This window comes from Coenobita brevimanus, chromosome 57 (assembly GCF_032717465.1).
Source record: "Coenobita brevimanus isolate Jiangsu-jjx chromosome 57, ASM3271746v2, whole genome shotgun sequence".
NCBI lineage: Eukaryota > Metazoa > Arthropoda > Malacostraca > Decapoda > Coenobitidae > Coenobita > Coenobita brevimanus.
Genome location: NC_137010.1, coordinates 5,847,731 through 5,872,749, shown reverse-complemented (window position 1 = coordinate 5,872,749; position 25,019 = coordinate 5,847,731). Strand labels below are relative to the sequence as shown.

Here is a 25,019-nt window from a genome sequence, read left to right as displayed (position 1 = left end):
TAATTTTAGCAGTGTTCTGCAGTTTTTTGGCTGTTTTAAGACATCAAAACACATTGCAGTATGCAATATAATCGTAAACACTAAGAAAACAATGCATAAACAAAAGAATACTACCAATGTGAACAGTACCCCTCCTAATTTTGGCAGTGCTCTGCGGTCTTCTGGCTTTTTTTTATACATCAAAACGCACAGTGCAATATGCAGTATAATCCTAAACACAAAGAAAACTGTGCGTAAACAACAACAAAAAAGCTACCAATATGCACAACTCTGCCAATATATTCAGTACCACTCCTAACTTTGGCAGTGTTCTGTAGTCTTTTGGCTGTTTCAAGACATCAGAACACACATCGCAATATGCAGTATAATCCTAAACATTAAGATATCATTGGATAAATAATAAAAATTAAAAGAAAAAACAGTATACTGTACTTGCCACCCACTGAATGGCAGACAGGCATCATAACCTGCCAGGCTGCAGCAGGTCTACAGGTATCTCATGCGGTCTAGTGGCTAACACAGCCACCTAGCAAAGGTCAAAGACTCCTCCTGCTCCTCCATCTGCTGAAGCTGGCCAATGAACGGGACATGCGGCAAGGTGATAGAGCCCTGCCCACCTCGGGACACTGTGAAAAAAGCCATATGCTCACGTCTAACAGCGACTCAATGGCTGCCGATTTGCTCGGTTGTGGGTCCGAGAGTGAAGACTGGGGTTGAGCGGGTGGTGGTGGTCATGGTGTGGAGAAGAGGCTGGCACTTGTGGGAGTGGCAGGCTTGAAGAAGGAGTTGATCATTGTCTGACGATAGGTGTGGCGATTTTGTTGAAGGATGAGTTTCCCGTGATCGTTGGTGTGCATCAGGGGTCAGTTTTGAGTCCCATGCTGTTTATCATGGTACTTGAAGCCCTCTCACATGACTTCAGAAACAGACTTCTGTGGGAAATGTTGATGCTGATGATGTGTTGATTGCAGAGAACGAAAGGGAGGCGGAGGAAAGGTTTAGGAAGTGGAGAGATGGTATGGGGCATAAGGGCTTAAGGGTAAATGCAGGTAAAAGATAAGTGATGTTATCTGGGGTTGGTTGGGTTACTGTCAAAGACGAGGGAGAGTGGCCATGTGCAGTTTGCTCAAGGGCGTGGGAAGTAATTCCATCTTGTGCGGTGTTTGTGATAAATGGGTGCACAAGAGATGTAGTGGTATCAGAGGTAAACTGCGAGATAATGCTAATTTTATGTGTATGGCATGTCGGGGAGAGCAGGTGGAGATTGTCAGGCATGAAAGGATTGAACTTGTTGGTGAATCTCTTGAGTGTGTGGAAGAGTTTTGTTATTTGGGAGACATGTTGTGTGCTGGAGGTGGGTCTGGAGCTAGCTCTGTGGCTAGGGTGAGAAGTGGTTAGAAGAAGTTCAGGGAGCTCTTGCCTCTCCAAACATTGAGAGGACTCTCCCTATGTGCTATGGGGTCTTTGTGTGCAGCATGTGTTAGGAGTGTAATGCTGTATGGTAGTGAGACCTGGGCAGTAAAGGAGGAGGATATTCGCCGGCTCAGACGTACAGAAATGACAATGATTAGGTGGATGTGTAGTGCGTCCCTGCATGCAAGGTCTGGGGGGGACTGGGTTTACAATGGCAGAGTTGAGAGGTAGGATGGGACTGGAGTGTATTGGTGTTGTGATGAGGAGAGCTAGATTGAGATGGTTTGGGCATGTGGAGAGGATGGGGGATGATAATTGGGTGAGGAAGGTGAGAAGTGTTAATATTGGGGGTGGGGTTATGAGGGGTAGACCGGGAAAGACATGGGACGAGGTCATTAAGTGTGACCTCAGGGTTAAGGGACTGAACAGGGGGGCTGCAACAGATCGTGCAGCATGGAGAGCCACCATTAGGTGACCAAGGCTGATGCATGCAAGCTTGTTGGAGCCTTTAAAAACGAAACAAAATGAAACGATGACAGAGTCCCTGACTGCCCATAGATCCATCGCCAGCTTGAGTGGCGCCAACTCCCTGTTGCAGTGAGGGTGCTCAGCATATTCAGGTGCATGCTTAATGCCAGTCTGCAGGGCACCAAGATGAGGGAGTGATAGAGTGGCAGGGTGCCCAGAGTTGGGGTCCTCGTCCTTGTCGTTTTCCTCTGCCTGCCTCGCAGAGACAGCAGCATCAATCTCCTCATCAGACAACGTCTGATAACCTGGATCGCCACTGTCGTCATCCAACCAATCCCTCACGTTGTCGATGTCCACATCCTCTCCTGTATTTCGTAGCCGAAGGTGGAAATCATCTTCGTCAAATCCTTCAGAGTTGTGCACAGCCTCGCACCCTGGAAGGAGACAAAACCAACCAATTTCCAGGGTTTGGATGGAGACTTCCTTCCAAGCATTGGCCACCAATTTCCAGGGTTTTGATGGAGATTTCCTTCCTAGCATTGGCCCAGTTGAACACTGCAGACTTGATGTTGTAACGCAGTAGATTCTCCAAGGTCCAGTCCCCATGTGTTTCGACCCCTTCCTCGTCCTCGAGCACCACCATCGCCTTGTTGAGGAACCTCTGACAGTACAGTCTCATGGCTGCCATGATAGCACCTTGGTCCATTGGTTTAACCCCTAACTGCCAGGTGTCTGTCAGAACAGCCAGGAAATAGGTGGACAGGCAGCGCCGGGTGTCAGTAGGAACTGCACTTGTTTTTGCACCACAGTTTGAAGTGGCCACCACTTTATCTTGTCACCAAAAGCTAGGGAGGGACTCCTGCCAGCCAAGCCAACCTTACCTTAGTCATCTCTGTGACTTTGCTGCCAGGTGTAAGACGATCTTTTCTTAACCCTTCATGTCCGATTCCATTCCCGCCTCATGTGGACTTTTCCCTCATCCGCCATTTGCCAAGCCTTAGGAAAGGACTCAATGATAGTGCCTTGGACACCACTATGTCTAGTTTACCTAGTAATGGAGAAGTTATCACATTGAGAGCAAAGCCATAGTTGGGACCGTGGGCAAAAGACACACAAGAGCATCCTGTTCTCGCAGCAAAAATTGCTCCTCTTCCTCACGTCATTACTCGTTGACACAATGACTTACAGACCTGGAGTTACTTTCATTAGCAAGAAGAGTTGATGAGTAATATGGTCTTTAATTTGTTTCTGTAACTGCTATAATTTCCAAGACATAAATGTTTAAAAACAGGCTATTTTCAGAAAAATTCCCGTAGTGAGTGAACAGTGGCTTTATGAATAGCCCGGTGTGGAGGGGTTAATGAGAGCAGTCGTATTAGGTGGCAGAAACGTACACCTAGTACGGCTGTCATCAGCAACCAAATCCTTTGATGGATGTGCAAGGGCATTGTTGAGGATCAGGAGAGCCTCAGTTGGCCTCTAGGGATACCAAGTTCCTCTGTTTGATAACAGATAACCTCCTGGACAGAGTGTCTGTAAAGCCAGTCTCTGAAGATCTTTGTGGTATACCAGGCCTTCACAGAATGGTATCACACAACAGGCAGGCTATCCATCAACCCACAGAAACAATGTGCCTATTTTGCACGTCCAACAATAACAGGTTTGAGGCGGTGCATCCTGTTAGCATTGGCACAGCACAACATCGAGACACGTTCTTTGGACAATTTCTGACCAGGCACAGTCTTCTTTCTCTCATGTGCTAGGGTGTCGATGGGCAAGGAGCAGAAGAGCAGGCCAGTTTTGTCAGCATTGTACACCTGACCAAGAGCAAGGCCTTCCTTCTCAGTCAGGCAGTGCACTTTCTTGTGAAACGGCACATCATCCTCCACTGCCACATCCAAAGCTTCACTGTGTGCCTTACAGCCAGTAAGTCCATGTCGAAATTCAAACTGGAAGAGCCAACCCTTGGATGCCTTGAAGTCATGCACATTGTGCAGGCGTACAAACTTCTCGGTTGCAGCCTTCAACTCAGTCCCACATACAAGCACGCCGGTACTATGTTGCTGGCGGAGCTAAACCAAAGTCAACTGGTCAATACTGGCGTGGCGGGGCTGGGACATCACCTTCTGGTTGCCTTTGCAAGTGGTATTGCCATAATGCAGTTCATACTGAGTCAGCTTGTCCCGTGATTTCTTGATATCAAACAAGGTTGAATGGGCCAAGTTACATTCACACAGAATGCGTGAAGTTGGCCAGCCAGCGTCAGCCTTGCCCAGTATCTCACGTTTCTTCTCCAGAGTCAAAACCCTCGTCTTGCGTTTCTCGGGTGGTGGTGGGGCCATCATCGCGCACACGAGAACACCACAGAGGAGAATTATGGCCTGCAGAAGGTAGGGCATCACCACGAACACAACAGTGGAAACAGCAATTGTTTGACCTTAGCCAAGAACGTCCACATACGGAGAGACATAGGCGGGAACTGAGGTGTGGTACCGCTGGGGAGTGTATGGCATTGCCATGTCTGTACCCACGCTTGGCTATGAGCATGAAAGCAAAATGCAGCACACTCAACTATGAGCGCAAGGGTCCTTTTCACTCGCCCAGGCAAATGTCGTAACGTGGCAGAAACACTGGGTCCCCGTACATCTTGTGCCTATGGAGTGGCCGAGTAATCCAGACGGCGATGCTACTTTGAACATTCGGTAATGGGGCAGATGACCGTGCATGGCCGGGAGTTTCCAACTAATCTGGGTGGCCAGGGGATTTTGACCATTCAGTAGGGAGCCGGACAGCCATTCTCACTCATCTTGTGGGTTATGCTTTGTCTTCCTCACATGCTGCCAGAATATTACCGGTGATCGGGGTGGCCAGGGGATTTTGACCATTCAGTAGGAAGCTGGACAGCCATTCTCACACAGCTTGTGGGTTGTGTCTGTTTTCCTCATGCGCTGCTGGTATGTTTCTGGTAATCAGGGTGACCGAGGGATTTCGACCATTTGGTAGGGAGTCAGAAAGCCTTGTTTGCACAGCTTGTGGGTTATGGTATATTACCCATGCACGGACAGAGAGGCCAGCGAGCTACCCAACAGACTTTTAAGTTTGTAGGCCTGCCAGCTGCTGAAGCCAGAAGTTTTATGTCCTGGTATGGACAAACAAATCTGGATACGGACCAAATAGGGCCAAGGCCTAAAGTCTGTATGCAGAATATGACCGGATACGGAGCGTCCAGGTAATTGAGGGATTATTGTTTTTCCTTCCTTTATTAACCCTTTCACAACAATAAATCTCCCCTGAAATCAGTCATATCAGCTGGAGGTAGGAAGAATGAAAAAGATAAATAAATAAACTGGATGGAAGGAGTTTATAATAATTTTCTGTGACCACCAACAGCTGCCCCTGCCCCCTCACATGGAAGAGAAAGTGGTGTGTAATTCAATCAGTCCCGAAAAAGACGTGGATGGATTTCACGTCATAAACATTGGCAGGTAAGGTTTTAGTACTTTACTGTATTGTTTATCAGCATTTCCTTATATATTCCTTGGTAGAAAAACGGCCTGTAGCCATTTTTCCATCCATGAGAATGTCATGAAGCCACTTTCATGAGTTCAGCCTGATGACCTCTGTTTTGTCGTATTCTTGTTATTGTATAATGATGATGATGACAATAATTAACTTTGGGAAAAACTGTCATAATGAAGGAATTTAAGGAAGATTGTTTCTAACCTCTCCACAGGTGAAAGTTTCCATAGTTAAATCAGATCATCTGAAGAGAGCAAGAACTTTAAAATATGTCATCAGAGTGAATTAGATGCTTGCCTTTACACTGCATGTTCCATAAAATTGTTCTCAGGTTTTTTATATTTTTTATTATTATTATTATTATTATATATATATTTTTTTTACAAACCTCCACATTTCCTTAATGCTTTGGCTGCATTAGGGAAAATATTTCTAACTAAAATGTTTAACAAAATTCATTTAACTCAGAAATAAGGAATTACTGCATCCTGCAAATGAACCACAGCAGGCTTGTGAAAGGGAAAGGGACAACCTGTTTGTCAACTTGAGAAGCATATATATAGCGCATACTGTAGTAGAGCCAGCAAGCTGCCACCATAAACCTAAAAACTGAATTAGAATTAAAGAGTGACCATAGGGATACAGTTGACCTACTCTGAGTCGAACCTACTCTTACCACAGACTTATGTTAAAGCAAGAAGTAACACTGGAGTTGCAGCACCTCGTTCCTCAACTGTTATCTGTATCATGACAAATCCTTCTTAGTACTTGTGTGGAGTGACAGTGCAGAGGAATGTGCTTTATGCCAAAGGTGCTGAATGATCAGTTGTGATTGAAAATTCTGGTGTAGATGGCATGTGCAGTGAAGTGTGGCATTTTCACAGTAACCAGATAAATGCAAGTGTAGCTTCTGTTCATCAAAGCAGATTTGCACACAGCACTGCAGTAGATTTAACACTGATGTAAGTACTAGTATCTTGGGTCATTGTAATGTGTTTTCGTTAATAAATTCAGTAACTTTCTGTGCCAATAAAAATTCTGGATGGAATTGTAAGATGTTATTCTTAGGCCCTACCTTTGGCTCTTATGTGATTACAGTAATGTATTTTTTAGCATTTGCAGACATAGTATTTTTAGCCTTTACTTTCATCACATATAGGACTTTGGTAATACCTAAGGAACTGCTCAGACTTACACTGTGTGATCCATCCATCCATCTTCCACCCCAGTTTTGCCCCACTTTGAATAAAGGAGCTCAAGCTAGGCTTCTCAGTCCTGTTATTTTAGGTGAGAGTTATCAGGTGCACGCTCCCTAGTGGCATTACCTGATCGATAAACCCCAGTAGTCCCTTGGAAACCCTTATAGGCCACATCAGGTTGGAGCACCAAAACTCATTAATTCACTAGGCATTTAAAAAGGACAAGAAGGCTACAGGGCCAATGCAGTACATTTGTACATGGCACAAAGGCCTACTCATTATCTCCTTGCATGCAACAGAGAACTGTCACATAAAGGGTAAAATACTCAAAAACAACACTTTCCCACACACACATTCAGATATTTCAAAGTGACAAATGATATACATTTATCTACTGGGAAGGAACTAAAGTTTTATCAACTCTCCTGCTTCTGTCTCCATGGGCTTTGACAGTCTACCTCATAAATATGCAGCACTTGACACTAATTACATCATTCACCCTTAGATTGGGGTCATCACTGTTGTTTGCTTCAGATTCACCAGACTGATTTTCAAAGTCCATGGAGAGAAAAGCAGGGGAAGAACAGGACATTTGTTGCTAGTAGTAATGTTACTGATGTTACTAAGAAATGCTAGTCTGTCTAGCTGAGCAGACTCATTAACTGCAGGCAAGCAACCACTCTTGTAGGACCATCTCATGCAGTGAAACTGTGTTTGTTTGCAATGGACAGAGCCTCACCATAGCAGAGTGCAGGGAAGAGTGTGGGGGTTTAGATCCTAGATGGATGCTGCATTTGCATCTCTCCCACCCAGTTAACAGGGGCACAGTAGTCAGCTCCACATCACCCCATTGTTTTGCTATATGGTTACCACCTAACATTGGGAAATGGTTTCCTGGGTTACAAAAAACCATTAGGCTTGTCACTTAGTGTAGAGCAACCTGAATTGGAAAGAAAACAGGAAAGGTGGGAGATATTGGAAGGGAAAAGGACAGACAGAAAAATAATGATAAAGGTGAAGGAGGAAATAGACAATGCCAATTTGAGTGGATGATGGTCACCACCACCTACCACCTACAGTTGTAATGTAAACATACACAGTATAATCATCATTGTCCTAACCTAGTTTTTCAGTATTTCAGAAGCGAGGAGGACCTCGAAATATAAGCAGGGAAATGGAAAAATAGTGGAAATAAATGTACATACAGTAGTTATGTTTTAGTTAAATAATGTACAGAAAGTCCTCATTATGTGTTGCGTTGTTTTTCCCTTATTAAGTCCACAGTAATTTACAGAAAAATTACATGTAAGTTCCATTGCTGCCTGTAAAGCCGATTCACCAGTTTCATATAGCATCTTGTTGGGAAAAAGTGTTATTTTGAAACACACACTGTTGACCTATAAAGAGGGCTTAGGGTTGTATTCTTGTCAGTTAAGGAGGCTTCATTGCACTTCTTTGCCAGTTCATTTCTGTAAGAACCACATCAGTATTCTCTTGTATGTTATTTATGCAGTCTGTGTTGATATTAAAAAGGTACAAATAACATTTTAAAAAATGTTGCAGTCATATTCAAGGTAAATTGCTAAGAAAAAGTGTCAGAAAGTCTCCTGAGCCGGCAGGAATACAGGCCCTACTTTATATATATCCATAGGCCCTTCCAGATCTGATTACTGTATTTGATGGTGTTATTACAGATTTTGTTTAGACATGGGCAGTATGGGACCATGCACTCCACTAGGGGTCATGGAACTCATTAAGCGGTATGGTGAGTCGAGGAGAGATGGTGCATGGCTCAGTTCGTACAGTACAGGCTTGGTGGTGTAATGGCCAGTCAACTCTACAGTCAGTTGTCTTTTAACCTCTTCTCTCCCTTTTTTTATGTTGTTTTTAGCTTACACAGTGTATGTGTGTGTGTGTGTGTGTGTGTGCATGCGTTTCTGCATGCATGCGTGTGTGTGTTGTGTTGTGTTGTGTTTGTGTGTGTGTGTGTGTGTATATATGTGTGTATATGTGTGTGTGTGTGTGTGTGTGTGTGTGTGTGTGTGTGTGTGTGTGTGTGCATGCGTTTCTGCATGCATGCATGTGTGTGTTGTGTTGTGTTGTGTTTGTGTGTGTGTGTGTATATATGTGTGTATATGTGTGTGTGTGTGTGTGTGTGTGTGTGTGTGTACCTACACTTCCCATGGGACAACATTGGATTAGATGATGACTGATCTACTGTATATAGCATCATCACCATCATCCAGACCTCTTTCCCACCCTAGGGCAGGGTGAGGAGTAGCAGCATCCAGACAGCCCAAGTTTGCCCAGTCCAATGGGCCATGCTTCCAGTCACTCATCATTCAAGCCCCCAGAATCCTGGCTCTGTCTGATACACCAAAAACATTTTGCACATTCTGTAGCTTCATGTAAACATATCCGACAGAGTCAGTCCGGATGCTGTCACTTTAAAAGGGGGTGCCAAATTCCTGCGCATCCACTCTTCTCACAACATTCATCCAGCCAGCTCGATATCTTGTCAGTCCCCAAGCCTTACCGACTTCCAGACCTCTCTTCCTCACACACTCATCCACCATATCCATCCACCTTCTCCTTGGCCTACCTTGCCTCCTCCCTCCTTCAAATTTGCTCAGATATACCTTTTTTACCACACTGTTGTTATCCATTCACTCCACAAGCCTTACCGACTTCCAGACCTCTCTTCCTCACACACTCATCCACCATATCCATCCACCTTCTCCTTGGCCTACCTTGCCTCCTCCCTCCTTCAAATTTGCTCAGATATACCTTTTTTACCACACTGTTGTTATCCATTCACTCCACATGACCATATCATCTCAGTACACTCTCTTCGATTCTGTATGCACAGACTTCCTCACTCCACATCTTTCACGAATCACATTATTCCGTATCCTATCCACTCTGTACTCCACATACATTCCTCAGTAGTCAAATTTCCATTGCTTTCACTCCTGACTTTTCATTTTCATGGCACACCATAGTCCTACATCCATATGTTAAAGTTGGCACTAACACTCCTTCATGTAAGCTTCATGCAGCTGCGGCACTCAAGCCTCTGTTTCTTATCAAGGCCTTCATAGCACCAGCCACTTTCCTTCCTTGTGTCACTCTACTTTCCAGTTCTTTTGCACATTTTCTACTCTTTTCTATCACTGTACCCAGGTATTTGAACGCTCCCCAGTTCCAGTCTCTCTCCATTCACTGAAACATCACAGTGGGAGTCACCTTCTCTCAGTAAATGTCTGTGAGCGTCAATATATAATGTATCATCATCATCCGGACCTCCTTTCCCACCCTAGGGCAGGGAGAGGAGTAGAAATGTCCAGACAGCCCAAATTTGCCCAATCCAATGGGCCACGTTTTCATTCACTCATCATTCAAGCTCCCAGAATTCTAGCTCTATCGGATACGCCAAAAACATTCACCACGTTTTGTAGCTTCACATAAACGCATATACAGTACTGTATACGTATATACATATATATACATATAGTCTTTCCTTCATTCTTTCCTCGTCCTTCTGCCTACGGTTGACCTTACACTCCCTCGTCTGTCTTTCTTTCCTTCATTCTTTCCACTTACTTCAGCCTGTGGGTGACTCTACACTGAGTTACAAGCCAAATGGTTTCCTGTGCACCAGGAAACCATTTACTATGCTGGGTGGTAACCATATAACCAAATTTTGGCCCCTGGTGGTTTAGTGGGTAATTATTGCACTCCAGTCGGATTGAGCCGATGAAGGTTTATATCCAAGGGGTGGTTGGGGTTGATTGCTCATGTAATGTCACTCAGGGATGAGTGAGGCTGGTCACTCTCATCTTAAATGTCGGGACCAACTGCCTAGCCCCGGGCTCCTACGCTCCTCATGGGGCAATGTAGGATTGGATGATGGATGGATGGATGGAATACATATATATACATATGTACATATATATATATATATATATATCTATATACAGTAAGGTCCCGGGTTACGTCAGAGTTCCGTTCCTGAGACATGACGTAAGCCGATTTTGAACGTAACCCGAGTTTTATGCAGTACGTCGTATGATTATACTTACCGCAATGCATCTTACAGATTTTTCAACCATACATTGCATACTATACATGTAATAATCTTATAACAGGTATGTATAATAGTCTTTTGAACTGATGATATTTATTGAATAAAATATAAGTTGTACTAGCTAAGAGTCTTCGTCACAGTAGCTCACTCGCTGCGGTAACATCGCTTCTCATCATCATGGCAGCAGAGTTATGCCACCACTGCCTCACCCACAACTGAGTCTGGCTGCCGCTTCCTCACTCTCCCGTCCTTACACACGTGCACACTGCCAACACACATTTTATTCCTATATTCAAGCACTTTTCATACTTCATCATACAATAAAGTTTACTGTAAATTACTGCCGTAAAATATGAAATAACATCATTACCAGCATGATAATGTAAGCATTTCTAACATCAAGTTTGATGGCTTTTTTTTTTTCTCACTCAGACAGCAAAATTATTTCAGTGATAAAATGACCGATTACTGTATGGTACTGTAATAAAAGATGCATACTATGTGTCACTACATACCTTCTGACATCAACTTGACTCGTTACTGGGGTTGCGATGTGGAAGGCACTGCATCAGGAGAGTCAGGGACTGGAGCAGGGGAGTCCAGGGCTGAAGCAGGGGAGTCCGGGGCTGAAGCAGGGGAGTCAGGGGCTGAAGATAGGGAGTCAAGGGTTGACGATGAGGATGAGGTAGCAACTGGTGGTGAGGTTGTGGCCCGGTGTTCAGTTCTCTTGAAAAACTGGAGAATTGAAGACTGCTTGGCAGCATATTTCTTTTCGTCATAGATTTGACGATAACAGGACACTGCATCCTCAATTCCCGTGTACACTTTGGCAAACCTCTCTGCATTTGGGTCCTGATCTTCAAATGCAGCCATTGCTTTTTCTAGGAAGTCGAAAGCATTTGCCATTTCCTTAATCTTAAACTGTCTTAGCAGTTCTGCCTCATCACTTTTTTCATCATTTTCCATTTGTTTTCCTAGGTATAGCAAGTCTTCATTACTCAGCTCTTGATCATGTGAATCAATAAGTTCATGTACATCACTCTCGTCTATGTCCAGATTTAAATCATTTCCAATTTTCACACAGTTGCGCTTGACTTCATTTATACTGTCTTCATCAAATCCTTTAAAGTCATTTACGAGGTTAGGGCACACTTTTTTTCCACACTCAGTGCATATTTGTCTCAGTCACTTCAGCCCAACATTCTCCAATATTTTTAACTGCCTTATAGATGTTGAAATCTTTCCAGAATTCTTTGAGTGTTACTCTACCATTTTCTGTTGCTCGTATTGCCTGTCTGAATGTTTTTCTCAGGTAGTAAGCCTTGAATGCTCTTATTACACCTCAGTCCATGGGTTGTAGGTTTGATGTTGTGTTTGGTGGCATAAACACAACTTTTACATTAGAGTGCAACTCTGTCAGGCTCGAAGGATGACCAGGAGCATTATCAAAAATGAGAAGAGCTTTGAATGGCAGATTCTTCATTGCTCAATACTGTTCAACCTCTGGCACGAAACACTTTGAAAACCAGTCAATGAAAATTGCACTAGTCACCCAAGCCTTTAAATTACTTTTCCAATAAACTGGTAGGCTAGCTTTAAGGGTCCCCTTAAGAGCTCTTGGATTTTCGGAGTGGTACACGAGTAGCGGTTTAAGCTTGAAATCGCCTGCACAGTTTCCCCCCAAAAGTAGCGTTAGGCACTCTTTGGATGCTTTGTGACCTGGCATGGTTTTTTCTTCTTTAGCAATATAGGTTCTGTTAGGCATTCGTTTCCAGTTTAGTCCCGTTTCATCAACATTAAAAATAAGTTCTGGAATGTAGCCTTCCTTCTCAATCAACTCCTCCAACTCTTTAACGAATGTTTTTGCTGCTTCGTCATCTGCACTGGCTGCTTCTCCGAAAATTCTTCTGCTGGTTAGGTTTGCTCGAGCCCTGAAACGAGTAAACCAACCTTTTGATGCCACAAATGTCTCGTTGGGCTCACTTTCCTCACTTTTTTCTTTCTTAAGGTCTTGGTAGAGTGTGTGTGCTTTTTCACAGATTAACTGTTCACTCAGAGGCATGCACCGTTGATTATTGTCCTCAATCCACAGCATTAGCATCCGTTCCATCTCAATCAACAGTCCCGATCTTTGCTTGGTAATCACAGTTGATTGCATGGGAGTTGCACCATTAACTTGAGTCAAGATACGTTCCTTGTCTTTGAGGATTGTAGCTACGGTAGTACGGCTCATCCCTAGTGCACGCCCGATTGCTGATGCCTTTTCTCCTTTCTCATTACGCTTAATAATACCGACTTTTTCACGTAATGTGATGGTCTTGCGTTTCTTGGAGTTGTTATGGTCACCAGGAAGCTGTCTCTTAGGCATCATGGAATCAGGATGGCGAAAAATATAAGAAAATGACGGTATCACTGTATCAGGTGGTGGTAGCAGTGAGACTGAGAGCGATTGTTGGTAGTCAAGCGTGAGGCGGGAAAACTCCAGAGACATCTCGCGGTACACAGCAACACTTTAAAACCCACGCTTTACGTATTTTTTCTTTATTTTCTTATATCTTAAAATTTCCTCTCACGGACCGACTGTCGTAACCTTGAATTGATGTAACCCGGGACCTTACTGTATATATATACAGGTATATCATTCCTTCATTCTTTCCTCTTCCTTCTGCCCATTGGTTTCCTGTACACCAGGAAACCATTTACTATGTTGGGTAGTAACCATATAACCAAATTTTGGCGCCTGGTGGTTTAGTGGGTAATTATTGTGCTCCAATCGGATTGAGCTGGTGAAGGTTTATATCCAAGGGCTGATTGGGGTTTATTGCTCATGTAATGCCACTCGGGGATGAGTGAGGTTGGTCACTCTCATCTTAAATGTCAGGACCAACTCCCTAGCCCCAGGCTTCAATGCTCCTCATGGGGCAATGTAGGATTGGATGATGGATGGATATATATATATATATATATATATATATATATATAGGACTAATTGGGGCACAAGCCAGTCTGAAAAAAGCGAAAGTCCGATAAAAGCGACATCTGGACTTACTCCTCCTTATGCAGAGAGAAGCGGGTGTCACTCATGCATTTATTCTATAGTCTCTCTCTCTGTCTCTCTCTCTCTCTCTCTCTGGGCACTTCCATTTTACTTCACATATTTTTTGTCTTCCTCGTCACCTTCATCTTCACCTTCCCATTCATTTAGTCTTTGTTTTCAGTTCACTTTGACATTCACATTCACTTTCATATTCAGTTCCTTGCTCACTTTCACCATCTTCACATTTACTTTCATTATCACTCATTTTGAATTTCCATTTCACCTTCACTTGCAATACTACTTTCATGTTTACCATTAGAATTACTTTCACTCACCTTCACTTTCACCCTCCCTTTTACTTTCACATTCCCCTTCACCTTCACTCACCTTCACCTTCAATTTCATTTTCACCCCTCTCACCTTCTCTAACCTTCACTTTCATTTTCACCTCTTTCACCTTCACCTTCACTTCCACCTTCACCTTCGCTTTCACTTTCACCTTCATCTTCATTTTCACTTTCACCTTCACTTTTACATTCATTTTCACCTTCACTTTCATCTTAACCATCACTTTCACATTCACCTTCATATTTGCCTTCATTTTCACCCACACTTTCACCTCACCTTCACCTTTATTTTCACTTTTGATTTCACTTTCACCTTCACTTTCACAGTCACTTTCACTTTTTATTTCATTTTCATCTTCACCATTTTCACATTCACTTTTACTTTCACCTTCACACTACCTTCACTGACCTTCATTTATAAATTCACTTTCGCCTCTCTCTCTCCTGAAGAGAGAGAGAGAGAGAGAGGAGGGACCAATGTTATGCCTATCTCCCTCAATTGTTTATAGGAAAGGGGACGCCACTTGTCATTCCCGTATTTATTCTCTCTCGCTCTCTCTGTTGACTCTGACATTCACATTCACTTCCATGCTCTTTCACCTTCACCTTTACACTCATTTTCACGATTGCTTTAATTTTCATTTTCACCTTCACCTCTCTCTCTCTCTCTCTCTCTCTCTCTCTCTCTCCTATCTTGGGGAGGAAGAGAAGAATTGGAGGTGGAGAGAGGGAGGAGGGACCGATGTTATGGTATCTCCTCCATTTGTTTGTTTATTCATTATTCCAAGAGGCGGACTGCTTCTGGCTTTATCGGACTTTTTCTGTTGCATAAGAAATTTGTCCAGTTGGCTCCTCAAGTCCGATAAAAGCAAATTCCGCTATATTGAAGTCCGTTATAACGAGGTTATACTGTATATACATATATATATATATATATATACATATATATATATATATATATATATATATATACACACACACACACACACACACACACACACTGTAGTCTGTCAATTATCTGGCATAATTTAGCCAACACCCATGCCAAATAATGCAAAATGCTGGACGTTGTTTGGTACCCCAATCATCTGTCCATTTGGCGTTGAGGTGGATAATGTGTGTGTCACAACGCATTGTGATTGGCTGGCATGTTGTGGGTCTGCCCACGTGCCGATTAGGTCCCGTATCTGAGCTGGATGATACACTTCACCACTGAAAAATGCATAGTACCACCAATTGCTTCCTGTTTCATGGTGAGATATTGCCTATTTTCACCAGATATTGTTACAAGTCGAACAAAACAAAAAGCGCCAGATATTGCATTGTTATTGTGATGACGAATAATTGAGAAATTACTTGCACATATATATACTGTATATATGTATACAGTGGAGTCTCTTTTATTCGAAATTCTTTTAACCATAATAGTCTATTAACCATAAGTTTTACTAAAACATTCTCATTTCGATTAATCGCTAAAATCTTAAATCGATCTGAAAATTCAAACATGGCGGGCTTGTTTCGTGCCACTAACGTTAGTTTATGGTTGCCCCCGCTAGCTATGCTAGCGAGTTACCCACTCCCTCACCTGCATCCACCACCTCGGAAGATTTGGATGATGTGGAAATGATTGAATAAGGAAACAGAAAATATGAAAAAACAATTAGGTTTAAGACTTCATTTGTTCGAATTGCTTACAGTGAATTACATTAATTGTTTTGGTGAAGGTTTATATAAGTTTATTTGAGTGAAAATTGAATTAAGTTGACAGTTTCTATTACAGTTACAAAAGTGCTGTTACATACATAGTTACTACAGTGTATAAGTGTTTTGGTGATGGTTGAGTGGCTTTTGGGGTGCTGGTGGTGGTGGTGGGCTAGACGTCGCCAGAAATGGGTGATGGGTGAGTACAATACTGTTCTCCTGTATCCTACATATTATTATAGCATCTTTTATCCGAAAAAATCAATTAAACGAAACTTCAAAAGTCCCATGATTTTCGGATTAAAGAGACTCCACTGACACACAGGTGAAGAGTGCTGTGAAGCTGCTGAAAAATGGGAAAGCAACTGGGATTGATGAGGTGTATGCAGAGATGCTTAAGTGTAGTGGAGAGAGTGGAATGAAGTGCTTGTTGGAGATATGTAAGAAGACATGGATGAGTGAAACTGTGCCTGCAGAGTGGAAAAAGGCTGTGATTGTACCCCTGTACAAAAATAAAGGTGAGTGAAGTGAGTGCAAGAATGATCGTGGCATAAGTTTATTGAGTATGGTAGGGAAGATATATGGAAGAATTATTATAGAGAAAGTAAGAGAGATATCAGAAGTCCTAGTGAGTAATGAACAGGGTGGCTTTAGGAGTGGCAGAGGACGTATGGATCAAGTATTTGCAGTGAGACAGGTAGCAGAGAAGGCTTGTGAGAAGGACCATAAGGTGTTCATGGATCTGGAAAAAGTATATGACAAAGGAGACAGAGAGGAATTGTGGAAAGTTTTGTGCATGTATGGTGTAGATGGTAAGCTGCTAGGTGCTGTCAAAGAGTTTTTATGATGGTAGTGAAGCATGTGTCAGGGTTAATGGGCATCTAAGTGAATAGTTCATGATCGGTGTGGGCATGCAACAAGGTTCTGTGATGTCTCCATGGTTGTTCAATATATATATGGATGGGGTGACGAGAGAAGTAAAAATTCGAGTAATGGAGAGAGTGATGGCGTTGGTAATGAATGATGATAGATGGAATATCTCAAATTTGTTGTATGCTGATGATGCAGTACTGCTTGCAAGTACTGGACAAGAACTTGGTAGGCTAGTGCAGAGTTTTGCTGATGTCTGTGAGCAAAGTGCCTTGAGAGTAAATGTAGAGAAGAGTAAAGTGATGGTTATTGAGAGAGAAGGTGACTCCCAGTGTGATGTCACAGTGAATGGAGAGAGACTGGAATTGGTAAGAGAGTTCAAGTGCTTGGGTACAGTGATAGAAAAGAGAGGAAAATCTGCAAAAGAAGTTGAAAGTAGAATGACACAAGGAAGAAAAGTAGCTGGTGCAATGAAGGCCTTGATAAGAAACAGAGGCTTGAGTGTTGCAGCTGCACGAGGCTTACGTGAGGGAGTGTTAGTGCCAACTTTAACATATGGGTGTGAGACTATGGTGTGGCATGAAAATGAAAAGTCAAGAGTAAGAGCAGTGGGGATGGGACTGTTGAGGAATGTACGTGGAGTACAGAGAGTGGATAGATTACGAAATAATGTGATTCGTGAAAAGTGTGGAGTGAGGAAGTCGGTGGAAACCAGAATCGAAGAGTGTCCTGAGATGGTATGGTCATGTGGAATGAATGGATAATAATAGAGTGGTGAAAGAGGTATACCTGAGTGAATTTGAAGGAGGGAGGAAGTGAGGTAGGCCAAGGAGAAGGTGGATGAGTGTTTGAGGAAGAGAGGTTTGGAAGTCAGTGAGGCTAGGGAACTGACAAGAGATCGAGCTGGCTGGATGCATGTTGTGAAGAGAATTGCATAATCAGGGATTCTGGCACCCCTTGTGAGCATGGCAGTGTCCGGATTGATTCAGTCTGATACGTTTGTGTGAAGCTGCAGAATGTGGTGAATGTTTTTGGCGTATCCAGTAGAGCCAGGATTCCAGGGGCTTGAATGATGAGTGAATGGAAGCTTGGCCTATTGGATTGGGCAAGTTTGTGCTGTCTGGACATTGCTACTCCTTACCCTGCCCTTGGGTGGGAAAGGAGGTCCAGATGATGATGATATATATATATATATATATATATATATATATATATATATATATATATATATATATATATATATATATATATATATATATATATATATATATATATATATATATATATATATATATATATATATCATACAGTATACAGTACAGTGTATATATATACTGTACGGTATATAAGTTGTGAAAGGATTAATGAAGTGTATATCAGACCCTGTCTCCCTGAAAAATCTGAGCTAAAAAACCATCTGGGGTAGCAAGAATAATTCTGTACAGAAAGTATTATGTTACAGCGAAGACTACTTATAATGTATATACTGTAGTACCAGAGTTTGCATTTTCATAGAATTGTGGTATTTCCCTAGTGTACTTTCTACTAATTGCTGTTATTATAAATGCAAGCAAAGAAATGTTGCCCCTAAAGCTGGATGCAAAACATTGTGCTATGCTTTAAAGAATCATTGCTGGCTTTCTTCATATGATTGGTGTGATGAAGAAAAAAAAAATGTAAGAGTTGACCAATCTATTACACCACAGTGCTGCTGTTTTAGACATGTTGTGTAGGTTTTCCTGTAGCATGCACTAAGTTTTAAGTTATATACCAGTACTGTCGTTTTTTCTTTTAGTTATGTTTATTTTGAAGAGACCCTCAATAGAACATATCCAGGCATGGTTAAAATAAAATATTCATTCATTTCATCATCATAGTCTTACTATAAGCACAAGTTCAACATTCACAGGGGGTGAGATAATCCATAACATGTTTCTGATCGGTTAGAGGACACAAATCAGATGATGATGCTTGCTCACAAGTGCAGGAGTACAGGGTCATTACATTAATATGCCAGTATTGAGAAGGAGTGTTTGTGGCCACCACTCCTCTGTCACCTTTTACAACATGGGTTGGATTTTCTGTTATTGTTGTTATTATTATTATTATTATTATTATTATTATTATGAGTTCTTTTCACCTAGTTGTATGTTATAATTGCAGATTGTTCATTGACTTACAGTTTTGCAATCATTATAAATCCATTTCATATTTAAGTTTAGAATTGTCCAGTGCTGTACTTTGTTGTCATTTTTAGTTATTATTGTACAGTATAAGCATAAACTTTGTCTTACACTGTATACAGTACAGTAGACTCTTGATGGTGTACTAGAGTAGAACAAAGGAAGTTACAGATCAGTATGTTTAGTGTATTAATGTGGAGAATATAAGGTACAGGATCAGAAGCTCTCAAACTATCACAGAAATGTTGAATCACTGACTTGTACTGCATTCCAGTCCTTGTCAATGCACAGCCTAGGTCGTGTGTTTCACAACAGATTTAGATGAATCAGTGTGAACATATCTATGGTCAGTAGGCTGAATTAGGGAAGTAATACATTGAGTAAAGAAATATAATTTTACTGTTCTTGGTGTTGCAGATGTTTCCAGGTAAAAGATCTCTATATCTCTATCTGCACCCAGACACCATAATCCTGTAATGGGTGGCCGTTTGTCTTTGAGTTAGTTATTTTGATGGGGAAGGGTACTGTGGAGAATATAAGGTACAGGATCAGAAGCACTCAAACTATCACAGAAATGCTGAATCACTGAATTGTATTGGATTCCAGTCCTTGTCAATGCACAGCTTAGGTCGTGTGTTTCACAACAGATTTAGATGAATCAGTGTGAACATATCTTTGGTCAGTAGGCTGAATTAGGGAAGTAATGCATTGAGTAAAGAAATATAATTTTACTGTTCTTGGTGTTGCAGATGTTTCCAGGTAAAAGATCTCTGTCTCTCTATCTGCACCCAGACACCATAATCCTGTAATGGGTGGCCGTTTGTCTTTGAGTTAGTTATTTTATGGGAAGGGGTACTAACCCTCCGCCAACCTACTTTTTGACACAAAGGGAACACTTATGGGTTGGTTATATGGTTACCTCCCTGCATTGTAAATGGTTTCTTGTCTTACAGGAAACCTTTAGGCTTGTCACTCATTGCAAAGCCACTTGAAAAAGAAAGAAAAGTAATAAAAAGTGATGGGAAAGATGGGAGAAATAGGAAGAGGGGAGGGCAGACACAGAAATAGAATGATAAAGATGAAGGAAGAAGTAGGGAGCACTACCTCAAGTGAGTGAATGATGGTCGCCACTACCTACCATCATAGATAAAAGACAGTATTAAAATACATCTCGATTAGTCTTTGCCAGTATGTTCAGTATTGTTCTGTGTCAAGGATGTACTCTAGTATTTAGCATATTTTTTTCTTTCTTTCCATTTCCTTAAAGCAAAATGCTGAATAAGCCCTACTTTTTTTCATTTACATAGTTGCATGAAAAATATTTCATTATGTTGTTACAGGACTCAAGTTTTTGTTAGTATCATAGTTGAATTGTAGATATATTTAATATGGAGCCAAAATTTTTTGTCATAGCATGTAAGCAGACCATTTTAACAAGGTTGGTGTGGATTTGAACAGGTTGTAACATGGCTAAACATTAATTTTTTACAAAGAAAAGTTGTTACTTAATGCTTTTACTCCATACATTAACAAATTATTAAGTCCTGAATATTGTCAGTATTTGGTAAACAAAATAGAACATCCAGTGCCATACTCTGCATTGCTAAAATTTGCACTTAAAGCAAACCCATCATATATAACCTGTGGTTTGCTAAGTCTAAAATTGTTAGTGTATTTGTAAGGAATTAGCCTGGTTACTCTAGAATTGTCACATCTACTCTGGTTAAATTATGGAAAGAATGTTTTAGTCTGACTGGCTGTACACAACTATTTCAGGTATAGAGACATTTGGTAAGAATGCGGTTGTGTGCGGACGCAGTAAAAATGTCGGAATGCCCATTGCTATGCTGTTACATGGAGATGGGGTTCGTCCAGATGGTAAGTCAGTGTTCAGATTTTTTTTTTAAATAGCAGTCCCAGACTTCCAGCTTAGCATTGTTAAAGCATACTGTACCCTTAAGTCCCTGTTAATGTACATGGCATCTTTATATTCCTGCTTAATATCCTAATCACATTGTTAATCAGGAAAAGTAACTATAACAAATGCATTTGTTATTTTGTTCTGATTGTTGAGAATTATTCCAGTTAATGCCAAATAACAAGTAGAACATTGTGTTCAGTGACCAGAATTTTGGCCTGATATGTGCTGTGTCATAGAGTTCATCTTTTCAAGTTTACTGTTGATCTGCAGCATCATTGTTTGAGGTCCATTGTATTACTGCCACATTCAAAAAACAGGATCCAGCAGTTATGAGAGATGTGTCTGTCAGTATCATCCTTATCATCTTGACTTCACCACCCGGCCAATGATTCCCCCTCCCCCCCTCCCATCCAAGAATGGGGTGATCTAGGATCCAGACAGCCTCTACTGTGCCATATAGAAGTGAGGAGGGAGGGAATTATCTTTTCCATAGGAGATACTGCAGCCTCATACTTATTTCATTTCTCACAGCAGGAAGTTTTTCATGGAAAAGAGAGTAGTAAAAACATTATGCTTACACTTTTTTGTACAACAGTGGTAGCCTGTTAGAGTACTGTACTTAGGTCACACAGTACATGTTTTTTTCAGAGAATCTATCTCTATCTATCTATCTATTGCCAGACGCCTTAATCCCGTACGGGGTGGCCACAAACAAATCGCCTCCTTGTCATCCTGTCCCCCGTCATTTCACTGCCCTGCTCCCAACTCACACACCCCTCTCCCATACACTTCTCCACTCCATCCCTCCATCTTATCCTTGGCCTCCTCCTCCATGTCCCTCCCTCCACCTCACTCACATACACTCTTCTCATCAGTCTTTCACCCTCCATCCTCTCCACATGGCCAAACCACCTCAGTGTATTCCTCCTAATGCTTCCTATCACATCCACATCCACACCACAACGCTCCTTTATATCCTCATTTGTCAGCCTGTCTCTCCATGTGACTCCACGGGCTCCTCTTAAAAAACTCATATCCACTGCTCTCACGCTTGACTTGTGTCCTTCCAACAACTTCCAAGCTTCACTTCCATATGTTAAAATTGGTATCACAATACTGTCATGTAACTTTTTCACTTCCCTGCTCATTCCCTTTTTCTTATCACTACTTTCAAGGAACCAGCAACCTTTCTTCCTTGTTGTACCCTTTCAAGCACTTCACCCTCCAAACTTCCATCCTTACTCATCACACTCCCCATGTACTTAAACATACTCACATTTTCCATTTCTTCACCATCTAACCTCACTTAACATTCACTGACTTCACCTCTCTCAAAGACCATCACTTTACTCTTCCCTACATTCACCTTTAGATTCCGTTTCTTACACACTTTCCCAGACACATCCACCAAGCCTTGCAGCTCCCCTTTGTCTTCACTTAACATCATAGTATCATCTCCAAACAACAGTACAGGGAGTTTCCAAACACTACCCTCTCTCATTAGGGCCACTCCGACATCCACTGCCCTACCTTGTATCTCTTTTATTACCCCATCCATGTACAGATTGAACAACCATGGAGACATGACACATCCCTGTTTCAATCCAACCTTAAAAGAGAAAAATTCACTCGGTTCACCATCCACAAGCACTGCAGCCTTAGCTCCATCATACCTACTCTTTACAGCATTCTACAACTGCCCATCTACTCCATATATTTTTAATATTTTCCACAATCCTTGTCTATCCACCCTGTCATATGCTTTCTCCAAATCCATGAATGCCGCATACAACTTCTTTTCCTTCTCTAGAAACTTTTCCACTATAGATCTAAGAATGAATATCTGATCTACACAACCTCTTCCCTTCCTAAAGCCTCCCTGTTCTTCTCCAACTAATTCCTTTGTTATTTCCCTAACTTTGTCAATAAGTATCCTACCATACACTTTTCCTATTACACTACGAAGACAAATGCCCCTATGACTACCATACACTTCTTTTTCCCCCTTTCCTCTGTACTGTACAAGGGAATAATTATACCTGACTTCCAGTCCTCTGGGACTATACCTTCCTCCCAGGCCAATCTGCACATCTTCTGCATCCATTCTACTACTGTCTCTCCCACATGCTTCAGCATTTCACCGCACACTCCATCAATTCCTGGGGCTTTCCCCAATTTGACTTTCTTCATTGCTTCCACAACTTCTGTCCTACTGATTTCTTCCTGTCTTCTCACCTCCCTCCTTCTCCCAGCCATTCCCCAGCCACTTATACTCGCATTACTTCACATTCTCTATGTTCAACAATTCCTTAAAATGTTCTCTCCATATGCTCACTTTTTCTCCCTTCTCCACTAGTAATCTACCATTTTTATCTTTCACTCCCCTGCTAACTTCACTGCCACCCTGTCTTACTCTCTTCACCTCTTTCCAGAACATTTTCTTACAGTCCCTCCACTTTACACTCAAATTCCTTCCAAATTCCTCATCTACTATCTTCCTACTCTCTCTTACTAATCTTTTCACTTCTCTCTTCCTTTCTACATATAACTCTTTCTTCTGCCTCTCAACTTCTTCCATGTCCCTATTTCTCATCCATTCATTGTATGCCTTCTTTTGTGCCACAGCCTGTCTCACCTCTTCATTCCACCATGCTGTTCCTTACATCCCCTTCCATCTTCTCTTCACCCCACACACCACATCACATGCTGCACATATTTATTACCCAATTGTTCCTCCACTTCTCTCTTATATTCTGCCTTGTTTCTCATCCTTTTATAACCTTTCCACTCTCCTTGCAACTACTCCTTCCTCGGGTCCTTCCATTCTTCTATTTCTCCATCTTACTCGGATCTTGATTCTGGCCTGAGAAGCAATATAGAAATGGTCTGTCTTTGCGTAGGTGAGACCGGAGGGCTAGATGCAACCACAACCATCTGCCACCGGTACACACCCAGTGACCAACTGCGAGTGTTCCTGGCCACAGCAGATATTGTGGTGACAGCTGCTGGCATCCCAGGCCTCATCACAGGTGACATGATCAAGCCAGGCTGTGCAATTGTTGATGTCGGAATCAACCGCATTACTGATCCCACCACTGGGAAACCCAAACTTGTTGGTGACTGTGACTTTGAAAGTAAGAATTTGACCGTATTTTAACCTCCTTTTTTTTTTTTTTTTTTTTTTTTTTTTTTTTTAATGGATTTATTTTGGCATTATGGGGCCTCTAGTAGTGAAGAAATAATCTTCATTAGACCTTTCAGTATAATTATTTCAGAATATTAGAGGTTATTTTTACCAGCACAGTTACAGTCAGTTAAAGTGATGGAATGGTTTCTGCCTAAGTGTTGTGATTTAATCAGATAAAGCACTTTGCAGAAAGTTTGTCCATCCTGGGTGGAACCAAGAACTTTGATGGATTTGTAGAAAATTTGTGCTTGCTGGGTGGAGCCATGAAGCTTTTAAATGATTTAATGTAAAATTTTAATTTCACAGGGCAGTTTTAGATCTACTCTGGCGAGATCTCGTTTTTGTTTCTGGATTCCACTTGAAATGGTAAAACCCAGTCTACCCTATTTATTAATGAGAAAGTATAAAAAACCTTTACATGCTAAGTCTTTACTATGGCTAAGTACAATATTAGAGTCTTATGGTACCCAGAACACATCCTACAAGACCCAGTTTAGGGGTAACTACAACAAAAATTCCAAATCATTTTAATACCACACCTCACTAATAATCCCTGCTACTCCAGCCACCCTCCATTTTATTACTCCACCCTACCATACTGTTCTTTTTCAGAATAAAATAACTGAACTGAATTACCCATGAAAGGGGCCAGTTTCTTACCATATGACTGTTGCAGGTTGTGCGGAGGTGGCTGGGTACATCTCACCAGTGCCAGGGGGTGTGGGGCCAATGACGGTAGCAATGCTCATGAGGAACACCATTTTGGCCGCCAAGAAGGACATGTCTTGAATGTTGGCCTGCGTGCGGGCTTGTTTTGCAGCAAATAAAAGTGCCAAACTGCAACTGTGTCTGGTTTTGTAAAATCTATAATGAAAAGTAAAACAGTTCATTGTAATGAATTTAATTGAAATATTTTTCAGTATAACTGGAAATTATGTAATTCTGCACACCATTGTATACTTAAACTTTAACCCAAGCCTGATTTGGATCCATTAGTGCAGAAGAGTATACCTAAAGAGTAGGATAACTACAAAGTTGGAAGAAGTTAGTATTTTGCTTTACATGTACAGTCTTTCCTCATACT

At 41.8% G+C, this 25,019-nt stretch overlaps 1 protein-coding gene across 1 annotated transcript in view; it reads left to right on the top strand.

Moving 5' to 3' along the window:
* Positions 1 to 24,805, top strand: part of Nmdmc (NAD-dependent methylenetetrahydrofolate dehydrogenase) — a 31,264-nt gene extending 6,459 nt beyond the window's left edge. Inside the window, exons 4-8 of the mRNA XM_080274175.1 lie at positions 5,272 to 5,366; positions 8,294 to 8,364; positions 20,604 to 20,705; positions 23,649 to 23,882; positions 24,612 to 24,805. Coding sequence (XP_080130301.1) covers positions 5,272 to 5,366; positions 8,294 to 8,364; positions 20,604 to 20,705; positions 23,649 to 23,882; positions 24,612 to 24,724 — 615 coding nt within the window. The 3' untranslated portion in view covers positions 24,725 to 24,805. The remainder of the gene's footprint in view (positions 1 to 5,271; positions 5,367 to 8,293; positions 8,365 to 20,603; positions 20,706 to 23,648; positions 23,883 to 24,611) is intronic.
* The last annotated feature ends 214 nt before the right edge of the window (positions 24,806 to 25,019 follow it).